The sequence below is a fragment of the Empidonax traillii genome, unplaced genomic scaffold, assembly GCF_003031625.1.
Source record: "Empidonax traillii isolate 1590-97213 ecotype Southwest subspecies unplaced genomic scaffold, ASM303162v1 scaffold1099:size633499, whole genome shotgun sequence".
NCBI classification, from domain to species: domain Eukaryota; kingdom Metazoa; phylum Chordata; class Aves; order Passeriformes; family Tyrannidae; genus Empidonax; species Empidonax traillii.
This window is the reverse complement of record NW_020956292.1, coordinates 251,450-276,747: the sequence shown is the minus strand read 5'-3', so window position 1 is coordinate 276,747 and position 25,298 is coordinate 251,450. Positions and strand designations below refer to the sequence as shown.

The window sequence follows — 25,298 nt, the reverse complement described above, 5'->3', positions numbered from 1 at the left end:
TTTTTTTTTTTTTTTTTTTTTACTCATGAACCAGAGAGTAACATTTGATCTCAGTTTGACTCCTGAAATAGGTCACTGTCTGGTTGGGGAGCAGAGATACGCAGAGATGATGCGTCTGCTTGGAGATCAGCTTCTTGTGGCCAAAGGAGAACAGATAGGAAAGCATAAATCAAATTAAATACCCTTGTCCCTACTGTGGTTGAAATGGGCTCCTGTGGTATCCAGGGACAGCAGAGGGTTTGGAAAGAAAGGTTGCATTGTGATAGTATTTTTCCCTTTGTGGGTTGCTCAGAATCTCACATGGGAAGACGAGGAACAGCTCCGAGCACAGACTAATTGGGATGAATCAGTGTTTCTAATTCCACACAGGACAGTCTCTGTGAGAACCAGAGAGGTTTGCATCAAAACACAGAGTGCTGGTTAGGAAACACTGGTGGTTGTTTCAAGGGGAGTGAGAGTAAATAACGCACACAAACAGACCAAGTCTGGACTCTCACTGAAGAGAATGACATTAAAATTACCTGATCTCCTGCTCTTTCTGTTTTATAAACTAGAATACCTTGAGGGACGAAGCAGAGAGTGAAGATTGCAGCGTGGAAGGCGTCCTCAACTTCTGATTCTGTTAAAGGCGTGATGCGTGGACATGAAAATTTGCAGGCTGTGAGATGACAAGTTCAGCACCGCTGTTTCTAGAAGATACATGAGTCAAAAATTATTAAAACAAATGAGCAAACAAAACAAACAAACAAACAAACAAACTGGACACACACAAGCCCTTAGATCCTGATGGGTTGCTCCCACAAGAGCTCACCAATGTCATTGTGAGGCCACTCTGAATTATTTTTGAAAAGTCGTGGCAATGAGCAGAGGTTCCTGAGGACCGGAAGAGCAAATGTTACCTCAATTTTCAGGAAGGGCAAGAAGGACCTTCTGGGGAACTACAGGCCAACCAGCCTCACCTTAATCCCTGCAAAAGTGAGGGAGCAATTAATCCTGAAAATTATTTGCAGACATAAAAAGGAATAGAAGGTGATTAGGAATAGTCAGGCACAGATTGGCAAAGGGGAAACCTCCTGTGATGAGATGACCAGCTTGGTAGACGAGGGAAAATCAGTGGCTACTCTTTAGCTTTACTTCAATAAAGCATTTGACAGTGTCCCCCACAACATCCTGGGACCCAGTCACCAGTGGTGTGCCCCAGGAATTGCTGTCAGGGTCAATTAGTTTGATTTCTTTCTTATATCTGTATTGGAAATAATAAATTATCATAAATCCTGTTTTACTTTCAACTGCAATAATCCCCATGAAGATTGAGTGGATCACAGACTGAATGAATATACCCTATCCAACGAAATCCATATTGCAGGTATTATTACACTCCAGATGAAAATTTTCTCCTCAGCTTTGAGAAGCAGAGGGATTTCTTTTTATATTTTCATGAGCCAGAGAGGGTTCTATGTACTTCAACTGTTTTGCTCCTTCTGAACTGCTCTAAAAAAGAAAAGTTGAAGCAAAAAAATGTAGAGAAAGTGATTGTAAAACAACACTGTGGGATTTTTTTTCTGTCAGTGTAAACTCACAGGAGAAGAAAACAATTTTCACTATTTGCCCTTGCAGTAAACCCAACCTGAGCTGCAGTAATCAGACTGATATTTTATATCTATCCTACCATGGGAAACAATACTAAAAAGTGTTGAATTGCAGTGTAGTTTGCTTGGGTTTTTAGCAGTAATTTCAGTTCTTTTGTAGTTCTGAGGGGCTCATAGTCTGGGTGCTTAGGGAAAAATAAGAAGTGAGGCAAACGGAGAGTAGAGGTGAACCACAGTTTTGTGTTTGTGGGAATGCCTGCCTGGCCTTCTGAAGTCAGGGACAGATGGAAACCTCCTGCAGCACCACAGGGGTTTAGGAGAACTCAGACTTCAGTCACTCACTCACCTATCTGTGGTGCTCTGACAGCTGTAGCATTTTCCTTGCAAAATTGTGAAGGGGAGATGTCTCATTACCCTGAGTGTTCTGTGGCTTCACTCCTGTGCCTGAGGATTAAGGAGGCTTCTTTCAGTTCTAGTTAAAAAAAAATAGGGATTTTTTTTTTTTCCTAGTTCCTGCTGCATCAGTGAGTGCCCTGTCCCACCTAAACATGAGAGAGCTGTTTTGATGGTTGGAAAAAACAGTAATCCTTCCTGGGTGTCTCTCAGAAGGCTCTGAGGGCAGGTAACTAGCAAAAAAAAAAAAAAAAAAAAAAAAAAAAGTAGACAGAAAAAGGTCCCTTATCATGCAGATAGGTGAGCAGGTGCTGGTCTGACTGTTCCATGTTTGCTGGAGGAGGAAGCAGCTGAGATGCAGAAGGTGGCTGAGAGCTGGACCAGATGCACAGAGAGCCTGCAGCTGTGCAAACAACACCTACCTGTGTCCACTGCCTTTCAGGAGCACAGCCTGCACAGACACACAAACCCTTTGACTCCCAGCTCCAGCCCAGCCAGGACGTGGTTCTGTTTGCGTTTGGTGTCAGCAGAGGATCCGTGGGCTTAGACCCATCTGCAGAATCTGAAGGTCTAGGCCCTCGTAAATAAAAACTGAATCTGCTCCTAGGATGGTTTTGTGTAGCTCTTTCTGGCTTTCCATCTTAAAACAGGCTGTACATTCTGTGCTAAGAAGCTCCACGGTGCAGGTTATGCAGCTGAAGCCGACAGTCTCTGCCTGACAGGGACAGGGATTTTTCTGTATCTGCATCAGAAAGTGTCACAAACTTCAGAAAGTGCAGTTCTTGCCTGACCCTTTCCTGGCACCACTTGTGTGAATCCCACTGCCAAGGGATTGTTTGCCTGCGTGACAGACCAGCCATCTGCCCAACCCTGCGCTGGTGCAAATCCTGAATAATTCCAGTGACTTCAGCAGAGTCGCTCAGGAGAGACACACGGAGTTGAGGTCAGGATCTGTTCCCCTTAATTAAATAAATAAAGGTTAAGTATCCTGCAAGATCCATTTTCCAGTGGCCTTAACCTTGTCTTTGCTGGTGACCTCCTTATTTATTTATTTACTTATTTTCCAACCGAGCTTTTCATGGCCATTGACATAAATTTTCCAGCTTATTAATACGGAACATCTGTGGTCCCTATGCAGTGTCCTCTATAGGTCATGGGAAAGCTTTATCTTACTAATGAGCTCCATTCCTCTATATATTCAAGCCCAATTGACGGGGCCAAGTGTGTTTATAAATAAATATTGTCTTGTAATGACCATTTCCATATGTCCCAGAGGAATAGAGATTTCGTCCTTTGGAACTGGCCAGCTGCCTCCTTTGTAACAGTGAGAACAGTTTTCCCCTGTCTTGGGTAACGTTTGATTTATGTGGAAATGAACTCCCCAAGGTGACAGGCCAGCCATGCTCAAGAATTCGCTGCTCCCAACTAGCCTTAAAAGTCAGGGAAGTTTCTTCCTCCACCCACCCACCATTTTTCTCTTCATCATTCCTGTTTATTGAATATCTCTATTTGTCCCTGACCAGCTCTGCCTGTCCCCCAACAGGGACAAAAGCACGAGGAAGGCAAATGAGTTTCACTGGGGTGCTACCCCATACCTTGCACTGATGTAGGACGTTGCTAAGTTATGGAACAATACGTTTGCTGGGAAATTCAGAACGTGGATTGCAAAAATATCTGGTGAAGGATTGGCTCTTATTACTGATGAGTGCAACCAGAAATATGCTGCAATATGCCTTGCCTTCTGCAGGAGGCATGATCCAATAGTTCCTTATCACTGAAGGATGACATACTGTCCCAGTGGCTTATTTCTTAATATTGTTCTACCAGAGAGAACATGTTGCATTTCTCCCACGAGTCTTCATCTGCTCTGAATCCTCTTCCATCCAGGCAGTGGTGCAGAGGAGGTCAGAATCCATCTTTTAAAGGCTTTCAGAAGAAATCCATTGCAGTTTTTAGAAGATCAACATACAGGACTGATGTGGCATCTCTGTTAATCTTCACTGCTTAAAGTGTTCCTTGAGCTACATGCACACGTGTGTTTATGTAGATATATACACACAGACTAAAGAATGTTTATTCTAATTTTCCACTCTCCCAAACCTTTGGACTGTGTGGAAAGGAGTGAATATCCATAGATATCTATACTTTGTGGGTTTCTTGTTAAGCCAGTCTGATAAACAGCCTCCAGGTTTGGCCAACAATGAGAATTGATTCCTATGGCTGTATTTTCATCCTATAGTCTGTCAGAAATAGTTTGGCTGCTTCATTTGCTGACATAAACATATTTCCAGCAAGATTTGGCATGAATCTAATGCAAGATGACACGAAGAGAAAGACTAATGTAAAGTATCTCTGTCTCAGCTTCTGTGATTCCTTGATTTCAGAGAGAAACAGAAGTATGAAAAGTTTCCCAGTAGTGTCTTACCATGACATTAAAACATCTTCAGTCATATTTCAGGCCACAAATATTTAAGAATGCAGGAGCTCCAGGCTGACACTGAGCTGCCCACATAAGGACAAGAAACGGAGGTGATGGTCAAAAGAAAAGAGGGGGTGTGCATGTGTATGTGTGGGTAACCAAAACATAGGACTAAACTGAGGAAAGAAAAGCAATTTTCCAAAACTTCACTTTATTATACGGTAAAAAAAAAAAAAAAAGTAATCAAAGAATTATCTTTCTCCTCAGCACGGTGGGTTTTAACTCTCAGTAAAGAAAGGCTATATCAAAACAGGACATCAGTTTTGGGTGTCTTGGTGTTTCTCCATTTTGGTGCCAAACCCAGTTTCAGCTGACGCACGAAGGACCAGACAGAGCCTCCCTTTCCTGTACTCTGGGACATGTTCCACGGGAGAATTCAGTAGTAAACCAACTCCTGTTAATTATCACAACCTTATCACATTTTCCAATGTCTTTCACACAGTACAGCACTGTATGTTAGAAGGGGATGTGTGCACTGTGGCCTGGTTTTGATGCCGATGAGTCTTCACCTTGCAATCCTGGCTCTTCTGCTTAAAATAGCAGAGACAAATCCATCTCACCAGGAAAATAACACAAAATACCGTTTGTGGGTATTTAATTTTGCTATTATGAACTAGAAAAAAAAAAAAAAAACACCAAACAAAACAACCAAAAGCAGCCAAAGCAGCTGAATTGATCTATCACTACTGGGATCTGCTGGTTTTTTGTTTGTTATGTAAACTGCGTGATGGCCTCGCTTCCTGACGGTGGGAAAAATCTCCTGAGAAGAAACGTGTCTTTCGCTTCCTCTGGGAATGCTCAGTACCCTGGAGATTCTTCTTGCTTGACATTTCGTTTCTCAAGTGACTACTGGACCTTTGCTCAGAGGAGATAAGTAATTTTTCTTTCCCTGACTACAAGCAGTACATGCAATTATGTAATTTTAGGGCTCTTATGCTTAAGGCTAAACTGGTTTATGGCAGTGGATACACAGGGGTTTGTCCTCCCAGGGCCTTACTGAGCAAGACTGATCTGGGCTGGCTATATGGCAACATGGCAAGCTCAGGAAACCCCAGCTCATTTACTGGGCCGCTGTCCATCCCTGCTCTCATACCTTGCCCCACAAGGAATTTGGGGGCCAGAGCCAACAGGCTGTGCAAAACAGGGCATAAGGTGCCAGTGGTGATTTGAACCTGCTGTAATTATGATGCATTTAATATGTCGCTGAACCAGCAACAAACTCTGCTCTGTTTATAAGATGAAAGCAGATATTTGTTCTATCTTCTGGAAATGCAGCATAGTTCGTGTGAAAAATGGTTGTAAAATATGTTAGGGTTGCCTCTGGAAAACCTGAAGTCCAGGTTCAGATTATGTTCAGATCATGTCAGAACAAACAGCAAAGTTTAACTAAACTGAACCTCTTTTTTCTACCTGATAGTGCTTTCAGATATGAGCTGCTTGCATTCACAGCATTTGGAAGGTTCAGAGGAAAGACAGGTCTAATAGTTGATCCAAACAGCCTATCTAAATTTATTTCCATCATACAGTTTTCACAAGTGGCGTCCCAAACAGCACCAGTCTACCCTGCAGTGTCTGGAGTTCTGTCTCTATACAAAAGAAGACAATTCTTTCAAAACCATGAGGTATAAAATAGGGAACCCCAAATCCTGCTCTCTTACTCTCTTTTTTCATTATTCCTTGAGATCCTGTTGCTACATAACCCTCCTCTTTATTTCCATCAGAAAGCTGTGAAATGGAAGCACCTTGCTGCCATATGGAAAGAAAGATGTCAGGACCTTCCTGCCATTTCCTTCGCATTGAAATGGCTAAACAGAGATGCTGCTGGTTGTAAGTTTAGAATTAAGAAGATCCCTGGGACTGGAAGGCACACACCCACGCTGCTTGGAAAGGGCTGCTTCAGGATTGGGAAAACTCCCCTGCTAGACAGATTTATGCTCTGGAGATCCTGCTACTTTTCCCTTGGAGCGCTTTTCCTGCCCGGGCTCTTCAGTGTATATTTAACTGCAGAGGCTTCCTTGAGAATGCTCCTAATTTGGAGGGGGCTTAAAACAAGTGTACAGGGATTGCTGAACTGTTCAGGATTTCAGAGCTGCTAAGGTGTTTCATGGAATTCACAGACTGGTTTGGGTTGGAAGGGACCTTAAAGACCATCCAGTTCCAACCCCCTGCCATGGGCCTGGACTCCTTCCACTTGACCAGGTTGCTTAGATTCCCACACAGCCTGCCTATATTTGTGTATAACAGCATTCCCAGTGTTTTAATTACGTTATACTTATTCATATTAGCAGCCAGTACTCTATAATTCACACTCTATTAGGTACCTATGTCTTAACATGTCATTCCAAGCACAATAACTGGAATCCAGCACTCGCAGATCCCCCTTTCAAAAGTCTTTGACCTGAAATAAACCATGGACAAAGTTTATTTGTTCTACCAAAAAGAATAGTAAGAAATGTTTTTAAAACTGAACAGCTGGCATTCACTTCTTCTTTCTTTAAAAGCCAGCCATGCCTTGACTTCTTCAGTGCATTCACAGTGAGTCTGGTTCCCTGGAGGAGCTGCCTTCTCCTCCCTTGGATGATGTGTTCCTACAAGCCTCCCATCTCCAGTATCTCTGGTCTGCTCCTTGCCCTGTCACTGTCTCCTTACAACACTCCCTGTGTGTTGAAGGTGGCCTGTGCTGCCATTCTTGTTTTTCCTTTTTTTTTGCCCAGCAGCCCTTTGTTGAGCTGATTCACTGCAGTGGCCCAGCCAACACCGTAGGAACTGTTCCAGCGTTCACTATCCAGAGAGAATCCAGGTTGTCCACGCTCAGTCAGAGGACACAAGGGACCATTCCTGCTCAGAGCGGGCGTGCGAGACCCCCACATGCAACAATCAGCAGGAAGAAAAGCAAAACCCATGGAAGGGAAGCAGGAATCTGCTTTGCCTTTGACAGTCCTTTGAACTGTGCTCTGGCAGCTCCCAGCAAGCCTTCCCCGGGGGGAAATCAGGCACATGTGCTTTTGAGAGCAAGATCCAGGGCTGATCCTTGCTGCTGCTGCTGCTGTGAAGTTCACATGGCCACGGCATTCGACCCAGCTGGAAGAGAGCCCCTGGCTGATGTGACAGGGCAGCACGTAGCTGTGTGGTCGTGCTGAATTAGGGGACTTACATGCATGTCCCTCACGGCGTGTGCCTGTAAAAACCCAGAGCTCTGGGTGAAACCATTTTGTAATGAGTGTTTCACCCCTTGGAAGGTACATTTTTCCCCTCCTCTGTGTGTGTGCACTGTGGCTGCTGCTGTTGGGCAGATGTGTCTGTGTGTATGGCAGTTTTACTGAGCTGAAATGCCACAGCCTCTTGGTGATTTCATGCCCCACATTATTAGGGGCAAGCTTTTCAAAGGCAGATCTGAAATCTGTTTCTACTAAGAAACTAATTCTATTTCCCCTCAAAAAAAAAAAAATTCAGTAACAAGACATCAATAATTTTTCCATGTATATTTGCACTTGCCCACTTGTACCTGCCCACATTTTCCCATTGCAGTTTATTTCCCTCGTGTCAGGCTCCAAATGACATCCCTGAAGCACCCAGGTAAAATGCCTGGAAATCCTAATGTGGAAAAAAAGAGAAGTTTCACTTTGTAACTATCCTACCCCGTTTCCTGGGCAGATGGCACAGGGACATGTGCCAGCCTTTCTCCAGCCCTGCATGTACCCATGTCAATCAAGCTGAAAACTTCAAAATTGGACAATGATCATGTGAAACTCCCTGAGACACTTGACAGAAATCTAAACCATCACGTTGCAAAGAGTCCCAAACAAAAATCGGCCTCCAAACCAGTGCTTCTCCTGTGACATCATGTCACATTAATAACTGCTAGGTTGACCTAATAAGGATGAAAATTCCCACTTCACAGCCTGTTCTCCCAGATTAAAAAAAAAAAAAAAAAAAAAAAGCGCATCTTCTGCTGTGTTGGACCTTTCTTAATGCCTGCCACAACAGATGGAGCTGGTAGCTGCTTATTTGAGGCCCTGGGTGGGAGAGAAGTCCATCACAGTGATTGTCTTTCACTTTTTAAAGCTCATGATGGGGTCTCCTAGACAGAAGGATTCATGATAAATATAGAATTTAAGTGTGTGTGTGTGTGTGTGTGTGGCCAAAGACCAAGCTATAAGTGTAATTTTTTAGCTGGAAAACCAAAGTAAAAATAACCTGGAGAATCCCTGCTGTGGAATCTGGCAGTGCAAACACTCGACTCTTCATATAGATTTATGTATTTATATTTGTATTTATGTAAACATCAAGTTGAACAAACTTTCCTCCTTTGATTGCGTAATGTACCCAAGAAGAATTCAAATTTAAGGTGTTTACTGATGAATTAATGCTCCTGTGCTTGGGGTGGAATAGGAAAGAATGTATTCACATACACAGATGTATGATGTTGGAAAACCAGGAGTTATCCCCAGTTGCTTGCTGAGTGATATGCAGTGAGTTGCAAACCCTTAAAATGATATTTCTGCTCTGTGGACACCAATAGCAGCCTCCTGGTGAGTGAGTGTTCAGATATTGACATCTGAAATTAGAAAGATAACGGTTGACTTAGTTTAACTGTTGAATTATTGTGCTTGTACATGTCTGTGTATGGTTTCACTCTGAACATATCCATCAGTAAAGTTTCTGGCGCCTCTGCTTTGAAAACTGTTCCACCTAGCATTCAGTACAAGGACAAGAAATCTTCGTTTTAACCATCTGAACTTCTAATTTCTCTCGTTTTGGGCCTTTTCTCTAGTGATTGATCTGACTGGAGTGCATTAGCCCTGGACATTCTCCAGCTCCCTCTGGAAGCAATGTACAACATTGCCCTTTGCATTTTAAACGCAGGATTTTCCATTACTTATAAACAGAAGTGGTTTTAAACTATTGTGAGGAAATATTTCAGGGGGTTGTATATGATCTGGATTGTACTGTTTCCAAGTTTAACTAAACAGGGGTGAAACATTTATCAGGACTGAAGCAAGGGGAAAAAAACCCAAAATACAGAAGATGGCCCATTTTGCCTGACACTAGTGGCTCCACTGGATTTCTGTTTTTTTTAAATCCCTGAAAAAGGACACACTGGAAAGCTTGGCCTCAGTCACACAGTCTATGACAAACCTTCACAGAAACATGATGGAATATCACAAGCCATTTTGTTATGGTTGATCAAACCACAAACTTGCTCTCTTGCTCACTGAGTGTTACTTTTCATCTCTAACCAGAGTATGTGAATTGATATTTGAACAGATTATTGTCCTTTAAGAAAACACCCACCACTGATAACATGCTTAATACCAATATAAACTCATGTTAAAGACACTCATGTCTTCAAAATTAGGTTAAACTTAATATTTCAAGAAGAACATTCAGACTTGTGTTCCATTTTACTTTTCATGTGGATTTACGGACAGTACAAAGAGAGAGAGAGATTCAGTTCAGAAATTGTATTACTCTCTTAATTTAACACAAAATATTTAAAGAATGCAATGGGATTTTGTATGTGGAAAAAAATAGCCCCATCACAAACAATTTAAGCTGATCAGCCAGGAATAGTATCTGTTTATAGTGTGATTTAAAACACTAGCTAAGGCCGAGTAGGCAACATTTATTAGCATTTGATGTGTTTTTGAAAAGCTGTGAGATGAAAAGCTGACCACCCAAGGGGCTCACAGTTGTCACTTGCCCTCACTCAAACTCAGCAGAGTTTCTCTCACAGGGTGTTGCAACCCTTCGGTTTTTCTCCGTGTCCTGACCTTGACTGAATCCGAAAACCGTGACAGTCAGCGGGATCAGCCCCTTTTGGACAGACCAACCCAGATCACCCACAATCAAAGACCCAACATCAAAAAACACGCCCTGAGGGATAACGAGGCCAGGCCACGGAAGGATGCAATTAATTTTCATGGCTATTGAGGTTACAAAAAGACAAAAAGGCACTTGAGGAAAGTGATGAGCAGTGATGTTCCCTGGATGAGGAAGACACCGAGCCCCAAACTGCAACAGCCCTTTGCAGTCACTCCAGTGCCAACCCTCCCTTCAGTGGTCTCTGCAGCAGACCTCAGACCATGAAACCAAGGAATATAATTTCCCTTTGGCCCACACAGAAACTGGCTTTCTCATCCTTGCGACAAAGCCGAAGTTTCACAACAATAGAAAACCAAGTAAACTCCTGTAATGATAAGATACCCTGATTTTAACAAATTATCCCCAGGGACATTTGTCAATACTGTTTGAAGGAGCCACAGTTAGCACTGAAATGCATTTGTAAAAATAAACCAGCAATTTGGGTATGCTTAACTCTACTGGGGCTCTTTTTCCCTCTCCTGTTTGTTTGCTCCCTCGGTGAGAGATTAATTTAAGACTCAGAGGAAGGCTTTCCCTTGACCAAAACTCATCAACTCTCCCTATCCATAAATTTGGAGGGCAGCAGGGACCATTAGATCATCCCATAACATCCTGCACAGCTATTCCTGCCCTGGGCCCAGGAAAGTGTGTTGAGATTAACACATATCCTGCAGAAAATTCCAACATGTTTGTGTGTAGGAGTAATGTCTCCAGATGGATCAGCTCTCCTTTGGAGTAAAAAAGAAAAAGTGCTAAACCTTTGTTAAAGGTGCAGAGAGTATCTATCACTCTTTTGTTTGTCCCTTTGAATTTTATTATCTAAATGTTAAAATAATTGGTAAAAATAATTGGCAAAAATAACTAAAGTATGGACAGTATTTTCCCTGAATGCATATTTTTTCTCTTTCTTACATTGTACTGTGTCCTGATGATCCCAGAATATTGCCTTCACTGATGACCAATAACTCAGTAGTGTTCTGAGAGTCTTCAGCCAGAAACCCACTAAATACTTAGTATTTTAAAATATTTCTTTTAATCCAAGCTCTTTGGTGATGTGTCCTGACTGTGAGTGCCTCAATCTCTGTGGCTGTTTCTGTTGGACCGCACTGATCTTGTCTCTGCAGGCCTAATCTCTCTTCACTGTCCAATAAGGGAATGTGAGAGCATTTTTTATCTTTACTGTCCAGTTATCACATGAGAAATCTTTTTTTTTTTAAGTTCAAAGAACCCTTAAGGGAAAAATAGGAAACATACTTCAGGGAGATAGGGCTGAGAAGCATTATTAATATGCTAGGGGTACTAGAAACTCTTGTCTATCAGCTTAGATTAGTCTGGATATGATGTAAACACAAATACACGGGGAGAAGTATTTTAATGTAGAGCATTTGGGATTGAAAAAGTTAACTCTCACCTGACTACACAAGCAACCCAAACCAGGAAATTTGGGCTGGAGAGATGGGAATCTGCAGCCTCATTTTGCATTCAGGAGTTTTTTAGGGCATATCAAGAGTTTAGTAGGGCGTGATTTATCGCTTGATGATGCCTTCCAAACCACCACCAGTGTTGTGAAAATGTCAGGCTCCGCAGAGAACATTTGTCAAAATAAGGAGAGCTTTGTTCCTTTCATCACACAATATCTAATGTTTTGGGTTTTTTTCTCCAGTCAAAGTTCCTTTCTGGTCTCAGACTAACTACTTTTGCAGCTTGCAGCCATAAGCATTTGCTAGCAGTGATCACTGGAGGGCTTGGAAACTGGCTTCACAAAATCTCTAGTTTGTGAAGGAGGAAAAGCTACGGAGAATGAGCAATGGGGAGAGGGCTTTTTTTTTGCAGTCAGAAAGGATGGTTTGTCCATGCTGCTTTCCAGGTGGAAAAGCCAAAGCATGATTCCTGGCCTGAACTTCACGCAGATAAGGCACGTGCTTAGTGAAACACATTCAGGGTGGCTGCGAGGCAAGCCGAGTCCTGGGCCCCCGAAATGACCCCTTGACCTGAAGTAACATTGGCTTTGGGGCAAAGACCTATTGCATACAGGAGGTATTAACTAAATCTGACTCTCTTAACTAATTCTGACTCTCTTGCTGCCCTGAGTATCCCAAAAAGCTTGGGTTAACCCTTCTGGGGATGGGACCAAGCTGTTATATTGGCAGGGGCAAACAGCTGTGCCCGTGAAGCAACAGTCCAGGGAGGGCATTGTTTGACAAGGCCACAGTGATGCCAGGGGTAATGCAGAGCTTTGGGGTGGTTTAGTGGTTTTGGGGGTTGATATGCAGAGCAGGATTCACTGGAAGAGAGGTGCTTTGAGTGGACAGGAGTGCCGTAGTTATCACAGGATAGATGGGGTTGGAAGGGACCTTTTAAGATCATCCAAACCCCCAGGGTTGTCTTCAGTGAGATCAGGTTGCTCAAAGCCTCGTCCAACCTGACCTTGAATGTTTCCAGGGATGGGGCATCCACCCCCTCTCAGGGCAGTCTGTGCTAACAGGACACCAGTGGCTGTCTGAGCAGCTCTTGGGACCAGACAGGAGATCTCAGGGCTCCCAAAACACATTCAGTTATTGCTCATTGGGTCATGACCCCACTTCCATTAAACTTTTAATGGTTAGGTGCCTATCCTGCTTGTATTTCAGCAGCCGTTGGGCTTGAAGAGCAACCTGCTGCCCCCATCCTTCTCAGGGTGCACGCTGTCGAGGTCCTGCTTCTGTCCCTGGCTCACACGAAATGTTTCAAAAGAGAGCACAAGAAATCCTGAAGGTGACAGCCATGGAATGACCTGCCAACAGGAAAAAGTTTCCTCCAAATCCTATTACTCAGAGGTTGGCTGAGACCCTGGAGCATTAATCTTGATATCCCCTGTAAGCACTGTCTGTGTTTGTTTGCTCTCTGCATCCCCAGCATGTTAACTCTGAATCTTCTGGGCCTCCAAAAAGAGGACCAAGGGCCTCACTGCCATTTTTTCCATCTGAAGCAGAGAACTTCCTTAAGTCAAAGCTAGAAAGAAAAGAATAAACTGTAGTCTCAAACATTATACCTGTCCTGGAAGGACTTTGCAACTACTTTTCTATGCTTAGAAAATGCTCTTCAGTGACATCTCCCTGGTAGACTGTTCAGAGCGCCAAAGCAAATTAAACACCCAGAATAAGCAACGTCAAGTGATGCAGTTCCAGTTACATCACATTGCAGGGGGATGGGAATGGTAGGGACACAAATAAGTGTGAAGGAATCATGCTTATATTATATGCTATTGCTACTAATTTCCTAAATTATTATCAGTGAGAGAGACAGATGGTTAAACATTGATATGAACTGTGAGCAGTATTTGTTTGAAATCTCATCTGCCATTCTTAACTTGGCAGTTTATGTTAAACACAGAAAACTTCAAATTTAAAATAGAGCCCCTTTCTGATAAAGTTGCCAGGGAGAATAAATAATTAAACATACTGAGCTGAGGTCCTGCCAGCTCATCCCCTCTCAGCAGGCACAATATTGCAAAGCTGTGTCTGAAACGTGTCCTTTCAGTGAGGAATGCAGCTCTCAGGCCCAAAACCTCTTCCCTACTCCACAGCTGGCTGCTTCTGCCACTGGCCTCTTCCAGGCCTGCAAAACTTGCTCAAAAAAAGGGGATTTGCAATAAAGGATTTTCTGCACAGAGCAGGAGCACAGCATATGTGAACATGACACTTATGACACTTGTGTAGCTGATCAGCATCCTGGCACAGGATTGGGGTGTCTTAGTGTTGTCTCAAAACACCAATATCCCTATAACAGTCTGACAAGAAACAGTTAGGTGTGAAGCAGAGAGGTGAAAATGAAATAGAGAATGTATTTAAGGGGAAAATGAGAAAATGGTTGTGGGTAAAAAAAAAACACCTCATCTGAAATACTGGCAGAATACTGAGATAATATATAATTATTACTCAAAAAGACTGTGGAAAAGGCTGGAGTATGAGGACTAAGAGTAGAGAAGAATGAATGGAGAATACAAAGGAAAAGAGGAAAGAAATAGGGAAAAATCAGAGACGGAAGAAATCATAATTGTCACCTTTTTTTATTATTATTATTTTGTAGAAAATCTGCTTTTGTACAGCATCTGACTTAGCCATGTATCAAACAGACAACCTCAAAGAAATTCACAGCCCTGGAAATGGAGACCAGAGACAAATTGTATGTGCTTTGCTCTGACTCTTCTTGGAAGCTGCAGATGTTCATTGTTTGGACACAAAACGGGCAGATTAATATCTCCAGATGTTCACCATCCATTCTTCCAGAACATTAGTGGGCAGGCCAGGGAATGGATGCTTTTAGCAGAAACTTCAGTTTATGCTACTGCTTCAGACAGAAGTAATTTGTCAGAGCTGATGTTCTGGAGAGCACCTGCTCCAAAAGCAGGGAGTCTACACAGAGCAATGTCCTTCCCTGCCACCACCCAACACTACATGGAGCCTAAAAACCATCCACGCAACTGCTGATGAACCGGCTTCCAAAGAGAACGAGAATCCAGCATTGTTTCTGACTATTTTACCTGACAGGAATAAGCAAATATTTAAAATTGCTGAAGTTTTTAAGTGGCTGAGTGGCTTGGACAGTCAATACAAGGAGAGAACTTCTCTTGAGCCACAGACATAGCACTGTTTTTTAAAGAAATTTAAATGTGAATTTGTCCATAATTGTGCTTCTTATTCACAGAGGAAAAAAAAGCAGGTATCAATTTAGCATTACCAAATGTGATACAACTAATTGTCATATATTTATGTATTCTTGGAGAAAAACATGTGATGACATTTTTGGTAACAAATGCCCATTTTAATTTGAAGAGCAAAGCTGTTTACCACCAATTCTCAGTGCCAGGTTATATAAGAACACAAGTGAGATGCTGCTGGGAAAAAAAAAAAAAGTAATTCAGCAGCAGCAGCACCCAAGTACCCCTGAAAATTATTCGGATAGTTTTGAAAATACTTCTTCTAATATTACTGGCATGGTTCCCTCATGTTCCCATTCATGAATTCCCACTGGCGAAAATGCAACCTTCTGCTGGAGCAAACAGACTCAATCTTGTGAAAAGTACTGTAAGTTAAGGAAGTACATGGCTTGTCTTCCATGTATGAATCTATAAGAGGAAACAAAACAGGATTTGGTCTTCCACCGACACGAAGAGGATGTTAGAGGGGCATTTGATTTTTCCAGCTTGAATAATTTCAGTGAAACAGATGCTCAGGTGGCAGCCAGGAGGACTGGAGTTTCTCAGCTTGGGCTACAGCTACACTAAGACGTGTGTTGTCCTGCAGCCGAGTATCTCCTTGCTGTTCCATTGGTTTTCCTGCCAGTGCTGCCCCGAGTGGCACCAGTTTTCCCGTTGGGTGGACAGGTCACTTCACCTGAATGGGCTCTCAAAATGCCCTTGCTACAAACCAAGGAAAAGAAAAAGCCCGGAAAACGAAGGTAAAATAGTGGCTCTCCTCCAGTGAAATCACTGAGGAATTTGGCTACTCCTTTCAAGGAATTCACACCAAAAACAAGATCCTCATCCAAATACCTTGCACAGAATCTGTGGGAGCTGTTGTATTGTTGCAGAAGTTTGGTAAAAGCACTCACTTCTGACTGCAGGTGGGTAACCCACTTACACAGGAAAACCCCACACCTTGTGACACCCAGCAGAAGACAAGAAAGAGACCCCTGACAGGAAAAATAAGATTAAAAAAAATTTAGCGTGCCATTAAAAGAGGAATAAATACACATTATATTACATGGGTGAACTGTGCTTTCTTTAGTGTACGTGCCATTTTTTTATTACTTCATACACTAAGTGCTAAAGTGGTTTCTTATGCCATTAGGTGGTGCTTTCAGTAAGCAATGGAATAACTAGTTCTTGCACGGTTCTCTTCTGCATCGTGTTCTCGTTTTCTGAAGTAAAAGGAAATTTAAGCAAAGCCACCACAGGTGTCTCCTCCTCCCAAAGCCTCACACCAAGCTGTGCATCACGTTTCCGAGGCGCTCTGGCTGCCCTCGGGCGTGATGAACTGCACTTTGGGCACGATGAGGGAGGAGTTGGTTCTCCGCATGGAGTTGCTCCTCCGGATGGAGTTGTTCCTCCTCATGGAGTTGCGCTTCCGCAGGGAGTTCTGGTGGGACAGCTCGCTCTTCTGCAGGGTCTGGATGAGGATGGAGGGCTTCTCGTCGAGCTCCCGAGCGCTGCAACGCGGCGCCGCCACCTTGACGGTGTTGCCGAACTTGGAGTAGTCGACCGCGTACACGCCTTCCTCCTCGGTGACGATGGGCACGAAGCGGTGGCCCCACAGGATCTCCTCGGCCACGTAGGAGGTCCTGGCCTGCGTCGTGATGCCTGTCGTTTCCACGACCCCCTCAAGTATCACGATGAGCTCCAGGTCCTGGAGCGCCAGGTCGGCGGCGGAGATGTCGTAGAGAGGGCTCCGCTTGTCGATGACGTGACAAATGATCAAGGGGGCCACCAGGAAAATGTTGTTGCTTTCGATGGGGTTGTCCACGGGGATGTCTACCTGGTGGATGGGTATGACTTCCCCTTCAGGGGTCGTGGTCTTCCTCACGACCTGGATTCTCACCGAGGCGCTGATGATCATGCTCTTCCTGAGGTCTCCCACTCGGAACATGAAGCAGAGTTTGCCGTTGCGGACGGCGATGACGGCCTGCCGGCTGAAAATCAGGGTCTCGGCCCGCCTGTGGGCCTGCGCTGTTTTCATGAATATGCAGCCCAGCATGACAGCGTTGATGATCAGGCCCACAATGTTCTGCAGGATCAGCACCGTGATGGCCAAGGGACACTCCTCTGTCATCATCCTGCCCCCGAAACCAATGGTCACCTGGACTTCAATGGAGAAGAGGAAAGCGGAGGTGAAAGACCTGTAGGGGAAGATTGCACCAAGTTAACTCCCAGGACACAGGAACACAAGCTGGGAAAATATTCGCATGTACTTTGTAGAAAGAAACTTAAGGACCTGTTTGTACAGTTCTGGCACACTTAAGCCTTCTGTTAACACCAGAAAAACCACTGTGAGCTTGCTGACTCTGGTTTTGCGTGGTTGGTGTGGTATCTGATGGTGGCAGGGAAACCCCAGAGCCTGAGCCCCTAAAAGACCGTCTGTAACATGAGGCGACCCCGAGTAGCTCATGGAACACATCCTGCCCTCTCTGTCAGTCAACAGCTCTGTAACACCTGGGATTTCCACCTCCTCCATCCCATGAAGCTCTTGGTGGAGAGAGGTGGCTTTGGCAGCAGTGAGCAATCAGCTGGCACACCAAGATCCTTCCACCAGCCTGTGCAGGGAAAGGAAACAGGGAAAACTGCGGCCTTTTGTCCATACTACCTGAATCATGACCTGGGATTTCCTGGAGGGAAAGGGGGCACTCCCGGATTCCCAAAACCCTGATTTGTGTCTGAACCTGCAGGATCAGGCTGCAGAGAGAGGCCAGCAGCCTCCACAGTGCCCCCTGCACATCCTGTAACCCAGGGCTTGGGTTTAGCTCACTGCCATGGCAAGACCAGCTGGAAAAATTTCAGCGCAGAAGTGGGTTGTAGAAGTGCGGGTTAAGTTAAATTCCCTAATATTCTACGCTAGACATCAGAAAACCCTGTCCACAAACTTTCCAAAATACATCATTTATAGCAGCCCACAGTGTCATATCCCCTGTATGTATCAGGGTCTTTAATTTCCTTTGACAACCAAAGATAACCTTCAGCAACATCTCATGTGTCTAAAATCTGGTGAGCTTGCAGCATGCTGGGTCTTATATGAGCTAATAACGTAGTCACCTTTTTAACACACTGCAATCCACCAAATCTGAAGCATTGCTATGCTCAACAGGGTTTTACCTGTGGAAAATATATCCTGCCCATGAAGATGGGTCTAAATTATTCTTTGGGTTTGGTTTATTTTTCAATTAATCTGATTTAAAATACTTTTTTCTTTTTTTTTTTTTTTCCCCTGATTGTGTTTTCACTGGGGTCATGAGGAGACATTAAAATAGCATGGGCAGTATCAGGGATAATTTCCTATAGAACGAGAAAGTCCCTCTTTCAGAAAACCAGCCAGTCTCTGCAGAGATATCTTTTAAAAACTCTTCTTTTTACCTTTTCTATTTTTTAAATTTTCAACAAATTCTTTTGTATCGAGGGGGTTTATTTTTGCAATCCACTCTTAAGAAATTGGATACAAAAGAGTTAATTAATATAAATCCATGGAATGATTACTTACGCTCGTGAATATTTATTTACATGCAGAATGAAGCTTCTGGATTAAACTTAATTCAGTTTAATTCAACTTAAGTCTCTGCAGAGTAAATATCCTGCTTTCCCTTAACAATACTCCTTCTTTTAAAAAGAAAAACAAAGTAAAGGAAATCCGTTTTTTACAGTGGATGCAACTGAAACAGCAAGCTTGGAAAGCATTTTGACCATGTGAAAAGGGAGCCAGAAACTCCAAGTCACACTGTTCCCAGGTCCTTTCCCTTAGAGCTGTGTAGCAGTTTTCCTTTTTGGATAATGTTTGCTTTCTGTGGCAGAGCTGTGAGACTTAGAAACTTCTGCAGTACGTGGAAAAATTAAAGTGCTGTGCAAGTCCTGGGCACTGGTCAAAATTTCAAAAGCCAGATTTCCCATAAATCTGTAATGGCACCTACCCAAGAAAGCTCTCCTGAAATATCTGTGGACCTAAACCTCAGGGAAGCAGGTTAAAAATTGTTTGCCATTATTTTGGCATATAATATTAAAGACAATATTAAAGATATTTTGCACCCAGCAACTCTCCATCCTGAAAAATGGCAGCATTCTCATTGTTACTACCCGGCTTTGACCAAAGTGGTAACCAGATTTAACAAGGCCAAGTGTTTCACTATGAGAGGGGAAGATTTTCCATGGCTTGCACATGGACACTCCATCAGCTGCTGGCTGAGCCACCCCAGGTACTGGCATGAGGGAGGGATGTGTGTTCTTTGGCTGAACCAGAAAGTTACACTGATTCGCTCACTCTGTTTTTCCACACGCCTCCTGGCTGTCCTGGCAGGGGACATCCTGGAAAAGCTGCCAGTGTGGGGCTGCAGCAGCCGGGGCTGCAGGGAGGGGATGAGGGGTGGATGTGAGTCCTGGCTGTGGATGGGCCTGATCCCAGCGGCACAACACCCTTGGCACCCTGCTCAGGCTCTGCAGGCTGACCCAGTAGCCCCCCCGTGGGGTGGGCCAAGCTGAGGGGGCTGCCAACCCACAGAGGGATGTCCCCTCAGCTGACCCTGAAGAGCTGGAGGGTTGTAGCTGCTCGCTAGTTCCGGCTGGACCAATCCCACAGATCCCAGAAATGCCGGGGGTAACGCTCCTGCGGGCACAAGCTGGGTCATGGTATCTCATTTCAGAGGAGACTGCTTGTGGCCACACATTGGGAAAGAAATAAAGCAGCGACCCCTGCTCCAACCCCCCCCCCCCAAACCTAATGAAGGTTAGCTCAGAAAAATCCCCATTTCCTTCAGCTTGGAAAATACCCATGTAGCAAAAAAATTGTCAAGACAAAGGGAGAATTAAACCTCTACTCCCTCATGAGCCAGATGATACGATGTCCCTTCAAACTCGGTGAGGTGCCTCAAAACTGTGTCAGAGAAAGGAGAAAAGGGAAGTGGATATTCTGATGTCTCAGAGGACCCTGCAGCTCCCCAGACCCTCACAGCACTGCGATGTGTAAGGGCAGCTGACCTGGGGCAGTCTGGTGGTACCAAACCAGTATTTTTCTCCCTAAAAACCCATATTTAACAGATGCTGAAGCAATCTTCTTGCTCACCCCACCTCCAATTAACAAACAGTCTTCTCTTCCGTGTATGAATATGCCAGTTTATTGGTGCCTTGACAACTGTCATGGGTTTGGGGGCGGAAGGTAAAATACCCCAACAGGTGACATTTAATCTAGTCACCCCTTAAGCTTTCACTGTCTGACACATCATGCTCACTGTGGAAACTGTTCCTCTGTCAAACCTGCAGCTTCACCGGGGTATTTTGAAGCACCCCATATTTAACTGTCCCGTGAGAGTCATCTTGAGAGACATCCACTTTCATCCTAAATGACACTCTTCCTGCTAGCCCTGCCTGGCACCCACAGCTGGTGTCCTGCCTCTGGGGCACCACTCCGGAGTGACCACCAGGCTGGAGGTGCTCCCGCTGCCGTAGACAACGTTACAATACAGATAACACATACCCACTCTTGCAGCAGGCTCTTATCTCGACAGGCAAGGTATGTTACCCACAGAGTGTGGAGACACATGAAAAGCAGCAGGTCTCCCTCTCTCTCAGATCCTGTAAGGAATCAAAGAAATCTACAGTACAGTATTTTCCAAGCCTGGCAGGCTTGCTGAACATACGCGATCCAGAGGAAAACGCTGCACTTTCCAACTGTCTCAACCAAACACAACGTTTCCGTTCACGTCAACCAAAAGCTGCGTTTTAGGCAACGCCAGGACAGCAGGCAGCTCTGCTACCCCCCCACCAATTCCTTCACCCCACCGACCGCACTCTACCTGACACACGTCACGCACGGCGTCCACTTGGTGCTGTTAGTGGCGTTCTCCGTGCTCGGGTCCATGTCACCGTGGGCGAAAGCCACCAGCCACCACATCATGGCAAAGAGCAGCCAGCTGCACAGGAAGGACATGGTGAAGATGACCAGCGTGTGCCGCCACTTCAGGTCCACCAGGGTGGTGAAGATGTCCTGCAGGAATCGCCCCTGCTCGCGGATGTTCTTGTGCGCCAGGTTGCAGGCGCCGTTCTTGGCGATGAAGCGGGCTTTGCGCGGCCGGTCCCGGATGCGCGGCTTGCGCAGGTTCTCGGCAGCGATCCGTGCCAACACATACTCTTCAGGGATGATACTCTTCCGAGCCAACATCTTCCTGCCACCATAGTCCACTCACAGCAGGATGAGAAGTTGGGGGGTTGTCCCTCCAGAGCGTCTCCACAGGGCTCGCTCTGCCCTGCAAAGAGAGACAACCCGGTCAAATTTTGTCACTACAAGCAAGAAGCCCCCGGCTAGGTGCCCCCCTACCAAAACCTGTTATATTAAATGCTAATTCTACAGCGCCCTCCCTCTTTCAGACCATCATTTTTTTATAGGAGCAGTTGGTATCAGCTCGTAACAGAAAGGAAAGATGCCATTTGGACGCTCCTCTCAGGAGCGGTGTAAAAGTACCGTGACGTACAACGGGTCGGCTTCTCGGGCTGCTTCTCCAGGAGGCGGCAGTGCCCAGGTGGGTACCAGAACACGAATCACTAAGTTACTCGCATCCTTGAGGACCTGAAGAATCGGACGTCCCTGGTTTGAGCCGGGGCTAGTCTGTGGAGAGAGCGTGGAGACTCATTCCGTGCGGCTACAGCCCCGCAGCGCGCCCAGCGCCCCGCCGAGAGCCCCTGCCCCGCGCCCCGCGAGCATCACAAGAAGGAGCCGAGCAGGAGGTGCGAGAAGCAGGGAACGTCCCTCCACGGAGCAGGCGGTCTCTCTTGCCCTTCTCGGCTCTCCTTCTCTTCCGGGATTAGGCGGGGAAGCCCTCCCTTTATTCCCAAACTTTGTCCCCAGACGGGGCGACAACACAAACCCACGGAAAAAGCCCGGCTCCCCGGCGGGCTGGCCCGTCCCCCCAGGGGAGGGCAGGGGCTGCCTGACCCCGCACCGCCCCGCAGGGCCCCGCAGCCCGGCCGATTCTCCCCGCAGCGGGCGGGACGCGGGCGGGGCGGGGCGGGCAGCGCTCCCCGCGCTGCGCGGTGCCCGCGGAGGATGCGGAGCACGGCGCGTTTCGGGTCGGGAGCAGCCCGTGGAGCAGAGGAGCGCGGTGCTCACACGGCTGGTGGGTGTAAAAAAAAAAAAAAAAAAAGAAAGCCAGCAAAGCCAGCCCCGGCTGCGCTCCCGATGGATGAGCCAGGCAAACTCTTAACTCACCTCGAATCTGGCTGGGACGGCTTGCAAGCAGAAAGCTAAGCTGTGCTCGGGAGATCAGAGGCAGAATCTCAAACCTAATTACCTGTCTTTGCAAGAAAAGGAAAAAAAAGACACTTCTTTTCATGGGTCGCAGGTATTGCTGGGCAGTCAGGTCCCTCATACTGTTCAGCTGGACAGCCAGCACTGGTTTCTGTGTTTGGGATAGGTATAGGAGAAATTATGCACTATGACAAAAAAACAACCAAAAAAAAACCCCACAAAAAACCAGTGAAATCACTGACGTTTTTCTCTTTCCCACCGGTTGAGGTTTACAGCTTTGGCTCTCGTGTTTAATGGAAACTTGCATTCTTGGAAGTGCCAGGGGTTCATGTTTTGGGTTTGTTTGTGTTTTTTTTTTTTTTTCCCCTGAAGTATAAGGGTTTGTAATAGGAAGAATAAACAGTACATCGATTTTATGAAAAGTTCTAAATTTAGATTGTAATGAAGCAAAGTGCAGAGATTTCATCCTGTCAGATTGACTCCCCCATGTCCAAGGAATGTGTGTGTTTGTGTTCAGTAGGAAAGCTTCTAAACTTTTCTGTGTATCACTTGAACAAATTACCTGTATGGCATAAAATTTACACAATAAAATGAACAAAACACTTCACTCCTCTCTTTAAACTAGAGAAGAAAAGGTTTGACAGACCTGCTGCCATCAGGAAGGTTTTAAGTGTATTCAGGCTTGGAAAAACTGAGAAGGCACATTTTGACAGGCAGTGTAATCCTCAGCTTGAAGATATCCACCCTGCTGAACACATGCACGTGCTCAGCTTTAAATAGATGAGTGGTTCCTGGAAACTCCTGTAGAGCTGTCCTTTGCCAATACCACATACCCAGCACCCAGAAGGGAGACAGACACAAAGCCCCAGTCATATTAGGCAATTAGCTAAATATCGGTGTGTGAAATTAATTTCAGGCAGATGAGAACCTGCAGTCTGAAAAATCAGGATCCAAACCAAATACCTTTAGGTTCTAACCAGACTCTGAGTGCAAATACATTGAGTCACTTGGCTGATCTGCAGGATCATCCTGGTTGGTACCAGCTCTGCAACTCTGTGTGCTGGGCTTGGGCAACTCAGAGCATCACCCTGCTACAAATGGGTGGCAGGGACAGCTCTGGGGAGGATTGACTTATTTTTTTGATGCAGCCTCCAAAAGTACATCTCGCTTGGGTGTTACTATTGGGAACAAGGTATTTAATTGACATTAAAAAAAAAAATCTGTTCCCTTTTCCTTTTCCCTTTTTACTTTTTCTTTTCCTCTTTTCCTTGTTCTTCTCCTCTGCCTTTCTCTCTTTTAGCTCCTATGAAATGTTTGCTCCATACCAGGGCTAGAAACAAGACTGACATTCCCTAGGATGTAACTAAAAAAAAAAAAAAGAAGAACTGCCTGGGAACTTCAGAGAATGCCTCCCACCCCTCACTTTTCATAAGGTCCTTGACTTGTATTGCCGTACACTGGAGGAAAAGTGCTCACAAAATCCTACCTTTCTATACTGAAAGAGCTTCCCTCTCACTGGAGGAGGTGCCTTCCTCCCTGCTCACACTGGAGATGAGCTTTGAGGAAGCCTGCCTGGCCATGACCACAGGGATGTGAAGATCAGGGGCACCAGACCCCGTTCTGAGCACAGCACCCACTTCCCCCAGTTGCAGCACATGAACATGCTCTGGAGAGTGACAGCTACTAAAAACACTCCCCTCTGACCTTTTAAATACTTGCTTGGTTGCCACATGCACAATTAAGTCTGAGATTTAAGTAATAGCTGGGAAAATCTCCTAAAATGTCTCCTAACCCATTTGGTTGGGAACAGAGTGTCTGAGTGCTGTGAGCACAGCCTTTTCGGGAAAAAACACGAGCAGAATTGATGGCAAGTTTGGGTCCAGTTTTGTTATGGCCCTCCATGCATCTCCTCCTTGCTGTTTCATTCCCATCCACCCACAGGAGTTACTGATAATATGGCAAATATCACTTTACAATTATGTCTATCTAAGAAGAGGATTAAATAACGTGCTTAGACGTGAATCTGAAATTTCCACATTAGAGCTGTGTGCAGCCCTTTCAGAAAATCCTGCTTCGTAATAAGTTTTGTTTGAAATTCTAATCTTAGCTTAGAGATAGGATGACTTTGCAGGCTTCCAGAGATGTTATGCACTTAGAAAGAGGCTTCCACAGACACACAAGGCTGATAAGCCATATTCGGATAGCGTGGATGAACTCTTCCCCAGATGAGCTGGCAGGACATCCATCAAACATGAAAGAGCAGAAACTGCAAACTAAGGGCATCTGTTACCCTGAACCAGCTCTTTTTTTTTTCTTTCTTTTCCTTGTTTCATGCAAGAGCAGCGGGACAAAAATAGCCTTTATCATCAAAATATATGCAACTCATGCCCCTCATCCAATATAAGTTGCATGTCTGTTACATGCCCTTTCCTGGGGCAGGAGTTTATTCTGAGGTTCTGGGAAGAGGAGCCCCACTTTGGGTTTGGACTCCTTAGTGTCTTCCTCTTGTGTTCCTCCATTTTTTTTCCCCATAGGGCTACCTCAAAAACCACACTCAAAAAACCCAACTATACTCAAAACAGCAGAGCTCTCTGAATGTCTGAGCAGTTCCCAAACTCGAGAGAGTCCCAGAGCAAGATCTGCTAATCTGTTCCTCTGTGACCAGGCACAGCTCTGTGTGTTCCTTGGTGTCATTGCCCTCTTCCTGCTGCTCAGTCCCATCTCAAGTTTGGATTTTAAGTCCTTTGGAGAAGGGATTTCCTCACTAAACAGTATCTCAAAATGCCCAATGCCTGACTTTTTTAAAAACATCTTCCCCTGCAAAGTCGTTTGTCCAAGTCTTTCAGGAAGAATTTCTTCACTGAAAGGGTGGCCAAGCCCTGGAAGGGGCTGCCCAGGGAGGTGGTGGAGTCCCCATCCCTGGAAGTGTTCAAGAACTGACTGGACCTGGCACTCAGCTGAAAAGCCGGTGTTCAGTCAAAAGTTGCACCTGATGGC

General features: G+C 45.1%; 1 protein-coding gene and 2 long non-coding RNA genes across 6 annotated transcripts; 2 read left to right on the top strand and 1 right to left on the bottom strand.

Annotated features, from left to right (window-relative positions):
• The first annotated feature begins 4,918 nt into the window (after positions 1 to 4,918).
• LOC114068610 lies at positions 4,919 to 7,670 on the top strand. The gene is made up of 2 exons (XR_003573628.1): positions 4,919 to 5,335; positions 7,176 to 7,670. It is a non-coding gene; the product is annotated as an uncharacterized LOC114068610 (long non-coding RNA).
• Positions 7,671 to 12,749: 5,079 nt separating this feature from the next.
• Positions 12,750 to 15,205, top strand: LOC114068611. The gene is made up of 2 exons (XR_003573629.1): positions 12,750 to 13,181; positions 14,395 to 15,205. It is a non-coding gene; the product is annotated as an uncharacterized LOC114068611 (long non-coding RNA).
• On the bottom strand, positions 14,359 to 21,999 carry KCNJ8 (potassium voltage-gated channel subfamily J member 8). 4 transcript variants are annotated; one of them, XM_027904876.1, is made up of 4 exons: positions 21,922 to 21,939; positions 21,529 to 21,662; positions 20,854 to 21,303; positions 16,302 to 17,202 (listed from the first exon to the last, which is right to left on the bottom strand). In XM_027904876.1, the coding sequence occupies exons 3-4, from the start codon at positions 21,216 to 21,218 to the stop codon at positions 16,302 to 16,304; spliced, it is 1,266 nt and encodes a 421-aa protein (XP_027760677.1). In that variant the 5' UTR covers positions 21,219 to 21,303; positions 21,529 to 21,662; positions 21,922 to 21,939. The 4 variants fall into 4 exon arrangements, with proteins under 4 accessions (XP_027760678.1, XP_027760677.1, XP_027760675.1 ...); XM_027904877.1 differs by having other exon boundaries at positions 14,359 to 17,202; positions 21,529 to 21,998; XM_027904874.1 differs by having other exon boundaries at positions 21,519 to 21,999.
• Between the last annotated feature and the right edge of the window lie 3,299 nt (positions 22,000 to 25,298).

Bases quoted from the DNA above. Each gene is read 5' to 3' on its own strand.
- KCNJ8 (XM_027904874.1), bottom strand. From the start codon at position 21,218: ATGTTGGCTCGGAAGAGTATCATCCCTGAAGAGTATGTGTTGGCACGG. The intron at 17,203-20,853 runs GTAGAGTGCGGT...CTTCCCCTACAG, and splicing joins CCGTGCGTGACGTGTGTCAG to GTCTTTCACCTCCGCTTTCC.